The 16945-nt window shown below is 42.5% G+C and overlaps 1 protein-coding gene across 1 annotated transcript in view; it reads right to left on the reverse strand.

The window, feature by feature from the left end:
• Nucleotides 1-1424: 1424 nt before the first annotated feature.
• GRK7 (G protein-coupled receptor kinase 7) overlaps nt 1425-16945 on the reverse strand; it is a 45149-nt gene continuing 29628 nt past the window's right edge. Inside the window, exons 4-5 of the mRNA XM_081008055.1 lie at nt 12527-12798; nt 1425-2938 (exon numbers count right to left, since the gene is read on the reverse strand). Of these exons, the coding sequence (XP_080864181.1) occupies nt 2617-2938; nt 12527-12798 (594 nt within the window). The 3' untranslated portion in view covers nt 1425-2616. The remainder of the gene's footprint in view (nt 2939-12526; nt 12799-16945) is intronic.

Raw genomic sequence — 16945 nt, forward strand, 5'->3', positions numbered from 1 at the left:
CTAACACGAAGACCGCATTAGAAAAAAAGAACATTGGTTTAATTCTAATTCAAATGTTCATCTTCTTCCAGCGGATATTTGCTTATGCCTGTATGCTGGAAAGAGAGTTGTTTAGAAAATTTAATTTACTTGAGTCCTGCTGGTTTGACATGAATCTGCATACTGTCTAACTCAAACATCTAATTGTCAGTCCATAATAAAAAAATTGTGGATTACCACAAAAGCTGCTTGCTTTAAAGTGCACTGGTAAGATGAGCTTGTTTTCTTAGATGCAGCTACTCATAAACATGCTCAGCTGGGATTTCATCACCACAATAATCCCCAAAGAGTGATTTCATTTGTTCACTAACTTTGATGCAGCACGGGAGACTCAGGACTTTCAGCTCCATTTTTATATGTAAATAACTCTTTCTGTATGCATTAAATAAGAAGCTTAACCAATAATTTCAGTTCACCAGAATTAGTTTAGAATCCTGATCTTAAATCTGATTTCCTACAACAGCAACTAACGTTTCGGACGTACTGTCTGCTTCTCCAGGAACACAGTCAAATGATGCATTTTTGCTGTTCAGTCCATCCACGAACCTTCTAACCTGCAAGGATTTCCAGTAACTGGGTGGGTTCTCCCACTGCTTTCCACATTTCACCAAACTCCACTTTCAGCTCTGGGCTCCCCTGTATCTTCTAAGTTAGTATTTTTTTTAAATTTTTTTTTAAATCAGATCTGGAACCTGAATCCCTTTTCTAAGTCCTGACAATTCTGCAAAAAACAAGCATAGCCGCTCACACACAGGGACGGCACATCCTGTTTTTCTGCTTGATGTGAAATGGCCAGTGCTACCCTGCCACTGCCTTCGCCAGGGAAGCAGCGCCAGCATTGGTGCTGATTTCCAGCAAGATCTTGCTGAAATCTCATGTGTTCCATGGAATCTCATGAGGTTTCAGCGAGATCTTGCAAGATCTTGTTGGAAATTCCACCACTTGAGGCAACAGCTTCACCCTGCCTCATGGGAGATGGTTCTGAGATTAATTTAAGATTACCATTGAACTGAAAATAGAACATTGCAGTATACAGGGCAAAACACAGAATTTGTCATATCTTAACAAGCAGGTCTCTTGTGGTTTTAACTTAGGCCTGAATTCTGGTTCTGTACCCTTGTAATTCTAGCAGCCACAAATGGGAGGATGTCTGAAATAAGTCTGGGCTAATTTTTTAATTTTTTAAAATGTTTTCCCTTTAGTTAAAGGAATGCACAGAAACAAAAGATCTTTTTTGGCTCAGGCTTCTGCCTGTTTTCCTCGAGTCACTTCATCTGAAGTAGGGCTTTTTCTCACTTTCAAGTATCAGTATTATTGAGGATAAGATGTGCAGATTGCAAAACAAAAAAGCTAAAATAGCAGGGAATAAACAGAGGAGACACAGCTCTTTGTAAATTAACTCAGTTTTATACAAAACTTTGGAACACAACAATATCTAATTAAAGTTTTACTGGATGAAATTCAGAATGCGATCAGAATTGGAGTCACACCGCTGGATGGATGGCAGCCACATAGGTAAACTGATTGGGAGGCAGGCTTAGGTTCAAGATTGTAAATGGCATAATTTTAAAAATTATATTTATCAGTGAGTAATTTGGTGCCATCTGTTTTGAGATTTTCTCCAATCATAAACCTCCCCAAGTGTTCAATTGCATGCTCACTTTTAAGTTTATACAGTTCGACAGGGCCACAGAAATAATTTCATCTGATAATTTAGGGTGGGACATAACTTGCATAAATGAACTTCTGCTGTTGAAGAACCCCCAATAACTAGACATTTTTATCTAAGATTTGCCTGCCTAAATTAACCAGCTTCAGAACACCCTGACACACAAAAAAGAAGTGTCAAAATGAGAGATTTACAAAGATTTGTAAAAGAACCAGATGTAGTACACATTTAAGCTAGACACGTTATGTACGTTAGTTTCCAACATTAAAAGCACTTGTAAAAACAATTAACCATTTCTTTTAATCCCATTGCTTGCTGAATAAACATTCCTATTGCATTTATATTATTCTCTCTTTAAAGACCAGTTACATACTGGTGTGATTCATTTTGTAGTTTAATTTAAACTACAGCTTTCATCAGAGTGAAAAGATACTATCAGGAAATCTGATAGGAAGTTGCAATCAGTAGCAAAAATATGTTGACTATTGTTTTAATACTTAATAAATGGAGACGCATAGCCTATATACATTTTTATTGAGTTTCCTACTTAACTGCAATCAGTTTAGACCCACTGTGTCACTCCAGTGATAAGTCTTTTTCATAAAGAACATGGATGTATCACTACTGAAACCTAACAAAGCAGAAGCAGTCTCAAGGGAGGAAAATATATATCCAAATGATTTTGTGTATTTTATCCAGAAATCACCATGAGTTGTTAAGCCATCATGCTATTTTAAAATAATCCTCATTCTTCATTGAAAATTTCCAATAAAATACCAAAATGGAAGAGAACAGTTTATTCGGCTTGCCTTTATGACGACAATGAGTTCTTGCTACACACCTTAGAGTCTTTGAAATAATGGAAGGTTCAATGGTGCATTCCCACCGTTACATTTCTGGTGCAATATTTATAACAACAAACAAACTCCAGATTTCGAGTCAGCAACTAATCTGTGGGGATTGTTCAGGTCTTCAAACAGTCCTGTTTCAATGACTTCTTCTTGCCAAGGTATTGGGATAGCACCTGTTGCAAATTTCTTGAAGAATTTCTTGTCTTTGTCATCAAACTCTATCCCCCGCACTTCAGAGAAGTCGGCAATGTCTGCAACATCTTTGGCATAGACAACGCTGGGATCTGGCACAAAGGGGGGATCTATAAGGCCTGCCTCCAGCCTGTGGAAGTTTATTGATTTGAAGAAAGCATGCTTCCTGGGATCATCATCATTACTCCTGCAATAAGACAAGAGAATTTCAAGGTTAAACTCAAACATGTACAGATCTTAGGTATATTCAACTGCAAAATCAGAGAGAAGTGATAAAAAATAAATTAGTTTGATGTATTCTTAGCTCAAGGTACAAAAGGCTTTTCTACTTCACGGACCAAGTTTTAATCAGGCTGAAAACCAAATTTGAAGAATATCTACTTGGAAGTACCGTATTTTTCGCCCTATAGGACGCACTTTTTCCCCTCCAAAAATGAAGGGGAAATGTGTGTGCGTTCTATGGGGCGAATACAGGCTTTTGCTGAAGCCTGGTGAGCGATAGGGGTCGGTGCGCACCGACCCCTCTCCCTCTCCAGGCTTCAGAAAGCTCTGCGCAGCCCTAGGGAGACCGGCGCGAAGCTGCGCCGGGCTCCCGAAGGTTGCGCAAGCTCCCAGAGCGATGCCGAAGCTGCGCGTTCTGGGGGCTGGGGTCGGGGGAAGCTCGGGCTTCCCCCGCCCCAGCCCCGCGCCGGGGGGGCGGGAATAAAATCTAGGTGCGTCCTATGGGCCGGTGCGTCTTATAGGGCGAAAAATACGGTAGGTCCCTGCAAACCATCATGTTTTGGAAACGTAAGCATCAACGTCAGTCTTAACACTAGACTTTTGATATGCTGCACTATTTAAACTAGACATGAAATTCATCTAATATTAATAAAGATTCTGGTAAGCAGCCCTAGGAACATGTTCATGTATTAATAGAGATTTTAACCTAATTCTTCAGACACTTTCATGTGTGGCTTACAATAATAATCGAATCAGGAGGCAATTTAAAATGTGTTAAACATGCAGGCGCCCTAAAAGCATCAGAATCGAAAAGCAGCTCTAATGCAAACTCGTTGAATACCAAATGGTGTGTATGTTTGTGCATTTAAATGGAATTCCTTCTGTCCTCTACCTTTTCTCCAAGAAGCATAGAAGGACAGTCTGCCCAGGATGCCCAGGTGGTCCCTTTGAGAAGATCTCAACAGTCTTAAAGACAAAAATGCATTTGACATTGTTCGGCCATTTTCTGATCACTGAAAATGTCAGGACTGTCCATCACCTGGAGAACTTAGTCAATGTCAAATGGATATTACACTATAGTGTTTAAAACCTTCTCGTGATTAAGGAACTGCAAGGCTACAATTATTATTGTATCATAATAATACAAAGCAATAAGAATGTACGAGAAGAATATACAATTCTTATTACTCTTTTCTTCCTGAATTATTATTCATAATAATATAGTTTTCAGTTCCATTCCGTTCTTATGATCAAGCAGTATATACCGTATTTTTCGCTCTATAAGACGCACCAGACCACAAGACACACCTAGTTTTTGGAGGAGGAAAACAAGAAATCTGAATCTCAGAAGCCAAAACAACAAGAGGGATCGCTGGGCAGTGAAAGCAGCGATCCCTCTTGCTGTTCTGGCTTCTGGGATAGCTGCGCAGCCTGCATTCGCTCCATAAGACGCACACACATTTCCCCTTACTTTTTAGGAGGGAAAAAGTGAGTCTTATAGAGCAAAAAATACGGTAAATTGTATTAGAATTGTTTTTTGGGGAATAAACTGAGAATCATGATCTAACACTTCCCTCATCTGTCCTTGATTACCAGAGACAGCTCCAATTTTTGAAATCTGAGCCCAGAAAACTGATGTTTCCATTTTTGCCTTTCAGGGCTGCCTCATTAAAACGTTGTCAAGGTGAGTTGCTAGAGTTGTCATTCTTCAGGATTCAGCTCCTTCCCAGGGTTTCTACACATTACATTTCTGAGCGTGGAGTGGGAGCATTGTGTATCTGGTATGCAAGCATATACCTGCATGCATGTTAATGCTAAGGCACCATTAGGTGCAGAGCATGCCATTTTGCACACAAGAGATGCCATTCTTTTTGTTTTTAAAACCAAAGGTAAAGGGACCCCTGACCATTTATTTATTTATAAATAAGTTCCTCCAATATTTGTAAAGGCTCAGAGATTTTAGTAAGATGCAAATGTAAGGTAAAGGTAAAGGGACCCCTGACCATTAGGTCTAGTCGCGGATGACTCTGGGGTTGCGGCGCTCATCTCGCTTTATTGGCCAAGTGAGCCGGCGTACAGCTTCTGGGTTATGTGGCCAGCATGACTAAGCCGCTTCTGGCGAACCAGAGCAGTGCACGGAAACGCCGTTTACCTTCCCCCGGAGCGGTACCTATTTATCTACTTGCACTTTGACATGCTTTTGAACTAATAGGTTGGCAGGAGCAGGGACTGAGCAACGGGAGCTCACCCCGTCGTGGGGATTCGAACCACCGACCTTCTGATTGGTAAGTCCTAGGCTCTGTGGTTTAACCCACAGCGCCACCCACGTCCCTGTGCTGTTTTTAGTCGATAGCTAATATGCTGCATTGACAATACAGCATATAACAGAGCAGGGCTTTCAGAAATGCATAGTTGCAGCGGGGTCTTGGGTGGTGATTTTCAGTTAGAAAACTGGGATGCTATAAACATGCCTCCGTTTTATTCTGTGAAATGTTGGTGGGTATGCATAGAATCTCAGAGATGTGTGACCCACAGGCCAGGAAAAAAACGTGGTACCTGAAAATGACTACTGCCAGCTTAGGAGGAACACATCAGGCTCCACCCCACTCCAGCTCCTACTTGCTGCTGAGTTGAATGCCTGCAGGCTGTGGTAGGGAATAACATTTAAACAAATTCAAGAGCTATCACCCCCTGCTTACAAAGTGGCATTTTAGCACCACCTCCAGGCTGAAATACATGCATGTACAAAAGTAAACAAGAGGCCATAGGGACCTTATAGGAGTAAAGAGTAGGAGAGCCATAGATTTTCCAGGATTGGGGGTCTGATGGATCTCCCTTTCCCCCTTCCAGATAAAGACTGCTTGAGAACTTGCAGGCACATTTACCTAAACAGGGCTCATTCTCTATATATCACTTGCTCTTCCATGAGATCCAGCTCTGTATCTTTTTGTTTGTTGGCAAATAAACACAGCACAACTCCAATTTGTCCTGAACAGAAGCCATTGAATTTGATGTTATAATTTGATGTTATAATTTACTAAATTCATAAACAGACTGATTTATACCTTTACATTTCCGAGCACAATTCAAAGTATTGGTGCTGACCTCTAAAGCCCTAAACGGCCTCGGCCCAGTATACCTGAAGGAGCGTTTCCACCCCCATCGTTCTGCCCAGACACTGAGGTCCAGCGCCGAGGGCTTTCTGGCGGTTCCCTCACTGCGAGAAGCAAAGTTTTGGGGAACCAGGGAGAGGGCCTTCTCGGTAGTGGCGCCCACCCTGTGGAACACCCTCCCACCAGATGTCAAAGGAAAAAACAACTACAAAACTTTTAGGAGACATCTGAAGACAACCCTGTTTAGGGAAGCTTTTAATATCTGAAGGACTATTGTATTTTGGTGTTTGTTGGAAGCCGCCCAGAGTGGCTGGGGAGGGACAACCAGATGGGCGGGGTATAAATATATATATAAATATATATATAAATATATTATTATTATTATTATTATTATTATTATTATTATTATTATTTCAGGAAACCTGCACACTGGCGAACAATTTAAAAGGATTCTTAAAATATTCCTGTCTCTCTCCTCTGCCCCTTCTCAGTAGTTGCTTCCACAATGGCGAATGCTGTCCGCTGGGACGTGCATTAGGCCCTAAGTAACACTTGTTGCTTTACTGGACAGGACAAGTGTCTGGTCCCAGCCTTTGAGGCCATTGCTTGAAAATTTATTGCTGCTTATTACGTTGCTTTTATTGTTCTTTAGTTGTTGCATTGTGCTACTTTATCATAATCCTGTATGGTATATGGCTCTGTAAATTAATTTTGAAGTGCATTATATAAACATTGCAAGGCAAATAAATTATATCTCTTTGTGGATGAGTGATTTCCTGTGCTCATCATTTATCTTTCCCATCTGGGAGATGGACTTGCCTGAAGGGTTTTGTGTTTATTTTTGTTCGCACATGGCAAAGAGTACAAAATATAATTATACAAATGAAAGATGAAATAGTTAATCTCTTCTGACCCTAGCTCTTTTGATGCTGGCTCTTGATCACAAACAACAGAACATTTTTAAATGGTCAGGTGTGCTTATTAAAGCTGCCTATGAGAAGCTTTAACTTACGCAACTGGTACTTAAATAGATCACCCAAGGTCTCAATGACCTTAGAATCTTTAGCTAATCTTTACAATAAGGATGAGCTGTTCTTCAACAATATCTCCAGTATAATGGGCATAGACAGGCTTTCTGCTACCTCCAGTATACTGTGTGTAGCTTCTCTCTCCCATCCCATCTGAATATTTCAAATTACTTCACATAATATGACAACATCCATGGTCGTTTCGAACCCTGTAAAACCATTCATGGATTTCGATATATGTGTTTCCACTACTGGCACTAACAACAATGCGTAAAACAAGAATAGAGGTCTATGCCTTGAATTTGTCTTTCCCCCCTTAATTTTGTTCCAGTGCTTCTTTGTGAATTATCTTATTATATTGCTTTTGAGAGACTCAGAGTAACAAATTTATTGCTGGATGGTGAGAAGGGGACTGGGGGAGGGGGCAGGGAGTGGAATCCTCTTCGTACTCATGCAGAAAATACCACCACTAGCAAGGAATGCTAAAGCAGCATATTTCGGAATATCAACAGCAGCGTGAAAAACATCTGCACAAATAACAGTTACGAGGCGGTTCTCCGATTCCCTCAGAGGTTAATATAACATTGAGCAAGCTGCAGCAGGATTGTACAGGATCAGGAACACGGATGTGGTGTAATAAAAAAAAGGTTCCTTTGCCCTTTTGCAGACTTCATGAGTACCTGGAAGAACATTACCACATGTAAAAACTAGGGTGGGGTTGAATGACAGGTTATAAAACACAGGCAGAAATGTACAGAGTATGGAACTTATTTTCTTAAGGTAGGTTGTTCCTTTTACTTTGGGACATCCTTCCTTGGAAGGTGTGTTTGGCCTCCTGATGGCTATGCTGAACCTCCACTGACACTGAGAGCCAGTGTGGTGTAGTGGTTAAGAGCGGTGGACACGTAATCTGGTGAACCGGGTTCGCTTTCCCGCTCCTCCACATGCAGCTGCTGGGTGACCTTGGGCCAGTCACACTTCTCTGAAGTCTCTCAGCCTCACTCACCTCACAGAGTGTTTGTTGTGGGGGAGAAAGGGAAAGAAGAATGTTAGCCGCTTTGAGACTCCTTAGGGTAGTGATAAAGCAGGATATCAAATCCAAACTCTTCAAACTCTTCTACTGAATACTGCTTGCTGAGAGAGTTGTTTTGATCAGGTCCCACTTGCAGGTTTCCTCACAGGCGTAAAGTTGGCCACTGTTAGAACAGGTTGTTGGACTAGATTGGCCACTGGCCTGATTCAGCAGGTTCTTTCTTAGGTTCTTTTGCCATCTTTAGGTTGATAAGAAAAAAATTAAATGCTATGACACCTGCTTGTGGTCTTCCCAAGGGCTTCTGGCTAGCCACAGTAAGAACAGGATGCTGGACTGGATGGGCCCTTGGCCTGATCCAGTAGGACTCTTCTTATGTTCATCATGACAAAGACCACCTTTTCCTGCCTGTCTATATACGAGTTTGTTATTCCGGTACCCTGGCTTTGTGCTTAACTCTTATGCTTTTTATGGTCTCATTACTGTTCATGGCTGTCCTTGACATTATCTGCTGCAGTTTGTATTTATTTCATCTGATGGTCTGCGTTTTCTATTCTTAACCCTTTCTCTCCTGCTTATAGCGGGGCCTTTTGTCCAAGAAGTAGCACAAAACCTTATTTTACCTCACCTTGCCTCTGGGTTTCATTCAGATAGCATGGTTCATTAGTAACAGAGAATTAGTCATGAATCACAGAATTGAAAAGTTGGAAAGGGCCCCAATATTAGATTATGATAAGTCTTGCATGTTTCTTCTTTAAGCAGGATTTTTAAAAGATAAAATATATTTATATAACGCTGCAACAACTGGATAGCACCACTTTGGTTGTCCCTGGACAAGAGACCTATGACTAGGTTGACAATTTGGCTGTAGTGACATAAGCATTTAGAACGTGCGTTTGTATATATCCTGACGTCTACTGTATGCAGCCTCAAAATAACAAAAACTTGAAAGCTTGCTTTCTCTTTAAGTGACAGAACTGGAGCGAGGGAAGTTGCCTAACACTTTTTACATCTTGAATTGTGTCACACAGAACTAGAAATAGTTGAATTTACTCATACTGTGAAGGGAAGAATCACATCCTCTGGACACATTAGAATTCCCCACTGAAACAGTACAGGGTGATCCAAACGAGACTATACCTCAGCGCACAAGGTTGTACGCTTTGGCCTTCTGACAAAAGGAAATGATGCTATGAGTTCAAGAGTTCCATGAGTTCAAGAAGCCATGCACCCATTGCTCCAAGGCCTTTGGAAAAATCAAATCACTTAAAAAACCCATGCAACGCCCTCCCACTTCGAGCTGTATATTTCTATGTGATATTCTGCAGGGTGTGCTGCAGGATTCTGCCTGCACTCTTAAACTCTCCTGCAGAAACAACATAGGAATACATATTATTTGTAATATATGTTTACCCTTGAGCAAATAACCAGTTTTAGGCTCACTGAAAACCCTGACCGCTGACTAGAACAACACATAGGTCAGGGGTTGTAAATGTAGCACAAGGAACAAATGAGAACAAGGATTTGGGGAGGGTTGGGGAGCATTTACCACAGCCAGTAGAACAGGATGTGGTGTGTTCATGGTTGTGCCCATGCTCAGGGGCGTCTTACCCATAGAGGTTAGTGGCACAGGGCGCCAGGGCGCCAAGTTCTGGAAGGAGCCAGGGAAGAGGAGGAGGCTGGATGTGGTGCCTCCCGGCATCAGCTCGCTGCCCTCGCCCGCCTCCGCCATGCTGTGCCGAAGCAGCGTCGCACCCACAGCCTCTGTCTACCGTGGCCACCGCGGCACAAAGCAGCGAGCTCAGCCAGGAGGCTCTGCATCCAGCCTCGACCTCTTGCCCCCCCTCCAGCCACTGCCTGCCTGCTCCAGCCCTGTCGGCAGCGTCATCCTCCCTAAAAAACCCTGGGAAATTGGGGGAGGGGCGCCGGAGGGAGCTTTGCACCACGACGCCGGATATGCTTAAGATGGCCCTGCCCATGCTAGTCTTTCCAGGTTGCCATTGTGTCCATAGGCCCCAAACAATACGAAGATCTGATGTAGATCCACATTAATTAAAATTTATCCCACAGATGTTTTCAACTCTAAACTCTTTCCCTTCCTTCAAATCTTCCTGGAAACCCACCTTTCTGTGTGGTATTTGGTTTACCCTCTTAATACTTATTCCCAACTATAACGAAGGTTTAAGTATGTATGAATTTGGCCAAATTCTTCCTTCCATTTTCTTAGCTATCCAACTTTCTTTCTCTCCCTTTTTCCGTGGCAGATTGGAAGCATAGAACTGCATGTGCTGCTAACACAACTCTGAAAAGTGGCACATACACAAATGGCACACTGGAATACTTTTGTTTCTCAAGGCACATTATAGAGGTGAATTAAGGATTGTGCATCATAATTTACAAAGAGGAGCCTATCAGCCCAAGCACAATCCTTGCTGTTGTGCCCTTAGCTGGGGAATCACTTGGAGAGGAAGTGCTATTGTGTTTTTAAACGTGTCACTGTGCTATGGTTTGGTTTGATGTATTGTTCTAAATGTTGTTAGCTACTTTTCTGTTATTTCTTTTGCACATCTATGGAAATATGAACCTTTCTCTAAAAAGGGGTGGTGTTATAGGTTTTGGGGGGACCTCCCCCCCAACATTAATAAATGGTAGGATTTTGCTTAAGATAAAAAGGTAAAGGACCTCTGGACTGTTAAGTCCAGTCAAATTTGACTATGGGGTGCAGCGCTCATCTCGCTTTCAGGCTGAGGGAGCCGGTGTTTGTCCACAGACATCTTTCCGAGTCATGTGGCCAGCAGGACTAAACCACTTCTGGCACAAGGGGACACTGTGACAGAAGACAGTGCACATGGAAATGGCGTTTACCTTCCTGCCACAGCAGTACCTATTTATGTACTTGCACTGGTATGCTTTTGAACTGCTAGATGGGCAGAAGCTGGGACAGAGCAACGGGAGCTCACCCCATTGCGGGGATTTGATCTGCCAACCTTCTGATCAGCAAGCCGAAGAGGCTCAGTGGGGAACCACGCCAAACCCTAAACATTAATAAATGGTAGGATTTTGATTATTTGGGATATGAAGGGGAAATACAAGCTGCAGAGGGATTTCTGGGCTAACCTATGCAAGAATACCTGGCCCAGCTAAGGTCATTAAGAAATAAATACAGGGCCATTGGGGGACATTTGCAATGCAAGAGAGCTCCCCTGCCATGAGGTGTGAACAGAGACAGGAGATCTGGAAGGTTGCCAAGGTAACTGGGTGTGATGTCACAGGAAGAGTTTGGCACCTGAAAAAAAGGGCAGAGCAATCTTGGCTGGTTGGTTGAAGGCAGGCTGGGAGAGATGCCTTGAACTCCAGTGCTGCCCTGCTGTGGGGAACAAGACCCTCTTGAGATGACCATGCTGTAGGAAGTAGACTTCCTCCATCTAAATCCAGGTGTAGATATGTGGACAAATCATATTTCTTAAAGGCACAACAGCCTCTGCCACATCTTCAATTCTACAAAGGAGCACAGACACTGGCTGAGGGCCAAGCCCCCTGGAACCCTGTGCACGGCTCAGCACGGATTGGGGTGGCCTGTAATAATATTATTGATGGGGGTAGATTAAGGATTGTGCGCTGTAATTTACATAGGCCGTATTTTACAACCAAAGTACAGCCCTTATTGTTGTGTCATTACTGGACATCACCTGCGCACAAGGGAACAAAGGAAAAAGACAGAATCAGGAAACTGTATTTCAATGCGCTGGCCATGAATTGGAAGTTCATTAAAAAAGCAAAGCAGAATGCATTCCGTACTATGCCTTTGGAGGAAAACAATTATGGAAAGTATTTTTTTCTCCCTGTTCTTTAAAAGTCACCCGGCCACACCCACACCAAGGTTTAAAGTGCATTTAGCAGACATGGCTTCCCTGTAATAAATTACAGTTGCTGGCATTCTACGTGTGCCTTAAATGTGCTTGAAATGTATGTGACCACAACCATCAGAGAAGAACTTCAGACTTGAGATAATATCCCTGCCCAGTTAAAGCTGAGTGTTTTCCTTTCAGTCCACTTATGGTTACTAAATTCCAGGTATTGAACGCCAATAGGATAGCCACCCTTAAACGAAACATTTAAAGCATTTTGATACATGAAGTCAGTTTTCCCGTGTCTGCTCTGCTATAAGAGAACACAAAACTTACATAGGGTAAAATGTACATCCAATTTATGATAGCTCCGTTCTGCTTTCTGGCCAACATTAACAATGAGACACATATGGACCTTTCCAGCGTAAACAGTCTTAGAAAACTCTGTAGAACCTATGAACCTCATTTGCCTAAAATGAATGGATGGCATTACTCCTTAACTTCTTTTTTCAATCAAGGTAAATAGAATCGTACCTGGTTCCCAAACGATCTGCTGGTTTCTTTGCCAAGAACGCTTTACAGATATCTTTTGTTTGCTCATCAAAGTTAGCGTGCTCAAACTTCACCTCATCTTCTATGGTTCTTCTTTTAACTTCACTTTTATCAACTTTCTCTTTGAAATCCTTGAATGGAGTTCGACCAGCAACCATCTCATAAATACTACACCCCATAGCAAACCAGTCCACTGAGTAGGTGTAATTCTCTTCATTTAGGATTTCAGGAGCCATGTATCCATTAGTTCCAGCCTGTGACAATAAAAAGACAGCTTTAGTAATCCAAAAAAAGCAACGTCTTTGAGGGGGGGAAAGATTCTTTTGATGTACAATTGCATTTTCAGCTGCAATTACTAATAATGTAAACAATCATCTCTTGATACAGATGTGTATCATAGTTACAGCCAAATTATTTGCATATCATGTTTTCCACAAATGCATCTGTGCTGAAAGCAATTCACATAAAGAAGTCTAAATACAGGAATACAATAATGATACATAATGAAATGTATAATAATTGTAATAGAACATAGAAAAAAGGCAACAATTAACAGTTCACTTAACACACATCCCAATATAAGGGAGCATAAGGCTCACCAATGGGTCAAGGAAAAATACCCAATATATTCACACTGAAAAGTAGTCTTCAAATATATAAAGGGCTGTCACATCGGATGGAGCAAGCTTGTTTTCTAATGCTCTGGAGGGTAAGGTAAAAAAAAAGGTAAAGGACCCCTGGGTGGTTAAGTCCAGTCAAAGGTGATTATGGGGTGTGGTGCTCAACTCACTTCAGGCCGAGGGAGCCAGCATTTGTCCACAGACCGCTTTCCTGGTCATGTGGCCAGTAGGACTAAACCACTTCTGGCACAATGGGACACCATGACGGAAACCAGAGCGCATGAAAACGCCTTTTACCTTCCCACCACAGTGGTACCTGTTTATCTACTTGCACTGGCGTGCTTTTGAACTGCTAGGTTGGCAGGAGCTGGGACAGAGCAATGGGAGCTCACCCTGTCGTACAGATTCGAACCGTCGACCCTCAGATCAGCAAGCCCAAGAGGCTCAGTGGTTTAGACCAGAGCACCACCCAGAGGGTAGGACCCAAACCAATCTCTTCAAGTTACAAAAAAAGGAGATTCTGACTAACTAAACCGAGAAGCCCTTTCTGACAGTAAGAGCTGTTTGACAATGGAACAGACTCCCTTGGAAGGTTGTGGACACTCCTTCTTTGGAGGTTTGTAACCAGAGGTTGGGTAGCCATCTGTCATGCATGGTCTAGTTGACATTCCTGAATTGCAGGGGGTTCGTCTAGATGATCCTCGGGGTCCCTTCCAACTCTACAATTCTGTTATTCGGTTCCCTCACTGCGAGAAGTGAAGCTACAGGGAACCAGGCAGAGGGCCTTCTCAGTAACGGCTCCTGCCCTGTGGAACGCTCTCCCATCAGACATCAAGGAAATAAACAACTATCTGACTTAGAAGACATCTGAAGGCAGCCCTGTTTAGGGAAGTTTTTAATGTTTGATATTTTATTGCTTTTTTATTCTGTTGGGAGCCGCGTAGAGTGGGCGGGTATAAATAAATAAATAAATAAATTATTATTATTATTATTATTATTATTATTATTATTATTATTATCATCCCAAAGCTGGTGATATATGTAGCAGAGCAATGCCCCCCTTTTAATTGGCAAATTAATCTGAAAAAATAGGGGTTGTATTGTTGCTTGTTCTAAATTATTTTACTTTTTTAAAAATCAATTCCCATTTTTGGATAGCTTTTATCTTATTTTGAGAACCTTTTTTTTAAAAAAAACCATTCTTAGTGAATCTGCAAAAACTTGGAGATAGTGCAGAAATTTGTTCAATTAAAATGCACCTATAAGACATTTCCCAATCAGTTATGAAGCTCAATGGCAGACCTTTCAAGGCATTAATAGCCTATCCTAGCCCACAGTGTAGCTGAGATACTAAAAGGAATATAGGAATAGGAAACCACTGGAACAAGCAAATAATAATTATGTGGAACAGAAGCACAGAATACTTTTACAATTTGTCTTGGCACACACAGGGTACAAAGTATAAGTGGCACTTATTCATAACAGCTTGGGTTGTGCTTGAAATGTCATTGAAACAAACTGCAGAAGCCTTAGGACAGTTTAATGGCTGCAAACATGTTTAATTCTTCAGTACCATTTGTGAAGCTGAGATTTGGGGCAGATCTACACTCGTTTATAACGTTAAAATGTGACACCAGAGGATGCTGCAGAGCAGCAAGTCACAGACAAAGGGAAATTGCCATTGAACCTTATGCAGTGGTACCTCGGGTTAAGTACTTAATTGGTTCCGGAGGTCCGTACTTAACCTGAAACTGTTCTTAACCTGAAGCACCACTTTAGCTAATGGGGCCTCCTGCTGCTGCCGCGCTGCCAGAGCACGATTTCTGTTCTCATCCTGAAGCAAGGTTCTTAACCTGAAGCACTATTTCTGGGTTAGCGGAGTCTGTAACCTGAAGCGCATGTAACCTGAAGCATATGTAACCCGAGGTACCACTGTAGAACATTCAATTGAATAACGTTTAGCAGATCAATGGAGATCCAGTCTTGGAGAATAGCTTGATTCCAATATTCCCACTGGAAATACAGATGTGGTCATTTTGTACCAGAATTCACAAAGATCTAATTCCTCAAGGACTAGGGATGGGGGAGAAATGTGATTCAGTTCAAACCTGTATCTATCAAATCTATCAAAACATGAGAACCAAAACACAACCATTGTTCAAAATTTGTACTTATCTGAATTGAATGCAGTTTTCCAACCAACCAGTGTTTACAAGAAATGAACATTTTAGGGGGAAGTATGTATATATAAAAAAGAAAAATGGGAAAATACCATATGATACAAAAACGCATACTATACGGAGTTATTGCTTACAACTATGAGTACATAGCGGGTGGCGCTGTGGGTAAAACCTCAGTGCCTAGGGCTTGCCGATCGTATGGTCGGCGGTTTGAATCCCCGCAGCGGGGTGAGCTCCCGTCCTTCGGTCCCAGCTCCTGCCCACCTAGCAGTTCGAAAGCACTCCTAAGTGCAAGTAGATAAATAGGTACCGCTTTATAGCGGGAAGGTAAACGGCGTTTCCGTGTGCTGCGCCGGTGCTGGCTCGCCAGAGCAGCTTCGTCACGCTGGCCACGTGACCCGGACGTGTCTCCGGACAGCGCTGGCCCCCAGCCTCTTAAGTGAGATGGGCGCACAACCCTAGAGTCGGACACGACTGGCCCGTATGGGCAGGGGTACCTTTACCTTTACTATGAGTACCTTACATTCATCAAAACTGTATACAAAGGTGTGCTGATAGGGAGAAAATTGCACTAAAATGCTGGCACATTTTTTGTTGACTGAACTAAAAAGTTTCATGAGCCCATTTTTTTTAAAAAAACAACCTCATATTTTGTCATTTTGTCACCCCCTCAGTAATGACACTAGGGTCGGCCCGTACCCCCCCTTCCTCCGCCACTGCGTCTTAAAAAATCATTTCCCCTTTCTTTTATTGAACCTCACGCTTCCAAATCTAGGAACAGTGCTCTCTCACACATTTTCTCTCTTCCCTTTGGTGCTCTTATGAAAGGTTTTGTTCATGATTTGTATGCATGCTAAGGTTTTTCAGATATGTTCTTTTCTGGATTTCCAGAAAAGTATGCATGTGGAAAAACCCAACAACAAAACTGAGCACAACAGACACACAACTGTGGCTAGCTGTTATGCATGCCTAGTTATGAATCTAATGGAAGGCGTGAGTTTAACTAATTGGCTTGTTTGGAGGTTCTAGCAGGGGAGCGCAGCTATCGTATACCCTTGACCGAAGAACGGTACACTCCTTCTGTCTGGGATGGTCGTCCTCTTCCACCGAGCGCACAACTTCGGGAGGGACGCACATGGAACGGTGAGGGAGGAAGGGGACACCCGCCTAGCCAGCCCGATCAGCCGAATCAACCCAGGCGATCAATGGGGTGATAGATGTCACAGCCAGATCGCCCTCACATCTTGCCCTAGCAGGAAACCTGCAGAAATAAGATGGATTGCTTGCCTCTTCTGCCTGTTGGCGGGTGACTGCGCTGCTGGGGTGGTGACGAGATCGCACTGGCCTATCTATTCTGAATGTATTCTGAATGTTCTTATGTGATGCCAATAAAGGTTATTTGACTTGACTTGACTAATTGGCAGGTGGGATAAGATGAACGCAATGTGGAATATGTCAAAAGAAGGGAATGCTTACAAGTGTGATCAGTAAGCAGCATATTTGCAGCTGAAACAAAGGCTGAAGCAAATGCGCACTTCAGCGCATTAGGAAGTCAAATGAGAAAATAGTGGATTCTCAGCAATACATAGCTCTCATATGGG

Source organism: Podarcis pityusensis, assembly GCF_964106645.2.
Source record: "Podarcis pityusensis genome assembly, chromosome: 5".
NCBI lineage: Eukaryota > Metazoa > Chordata > Lepidosauria > Squamata > Lacertidae > Podarcis > Podarcis pityusensis.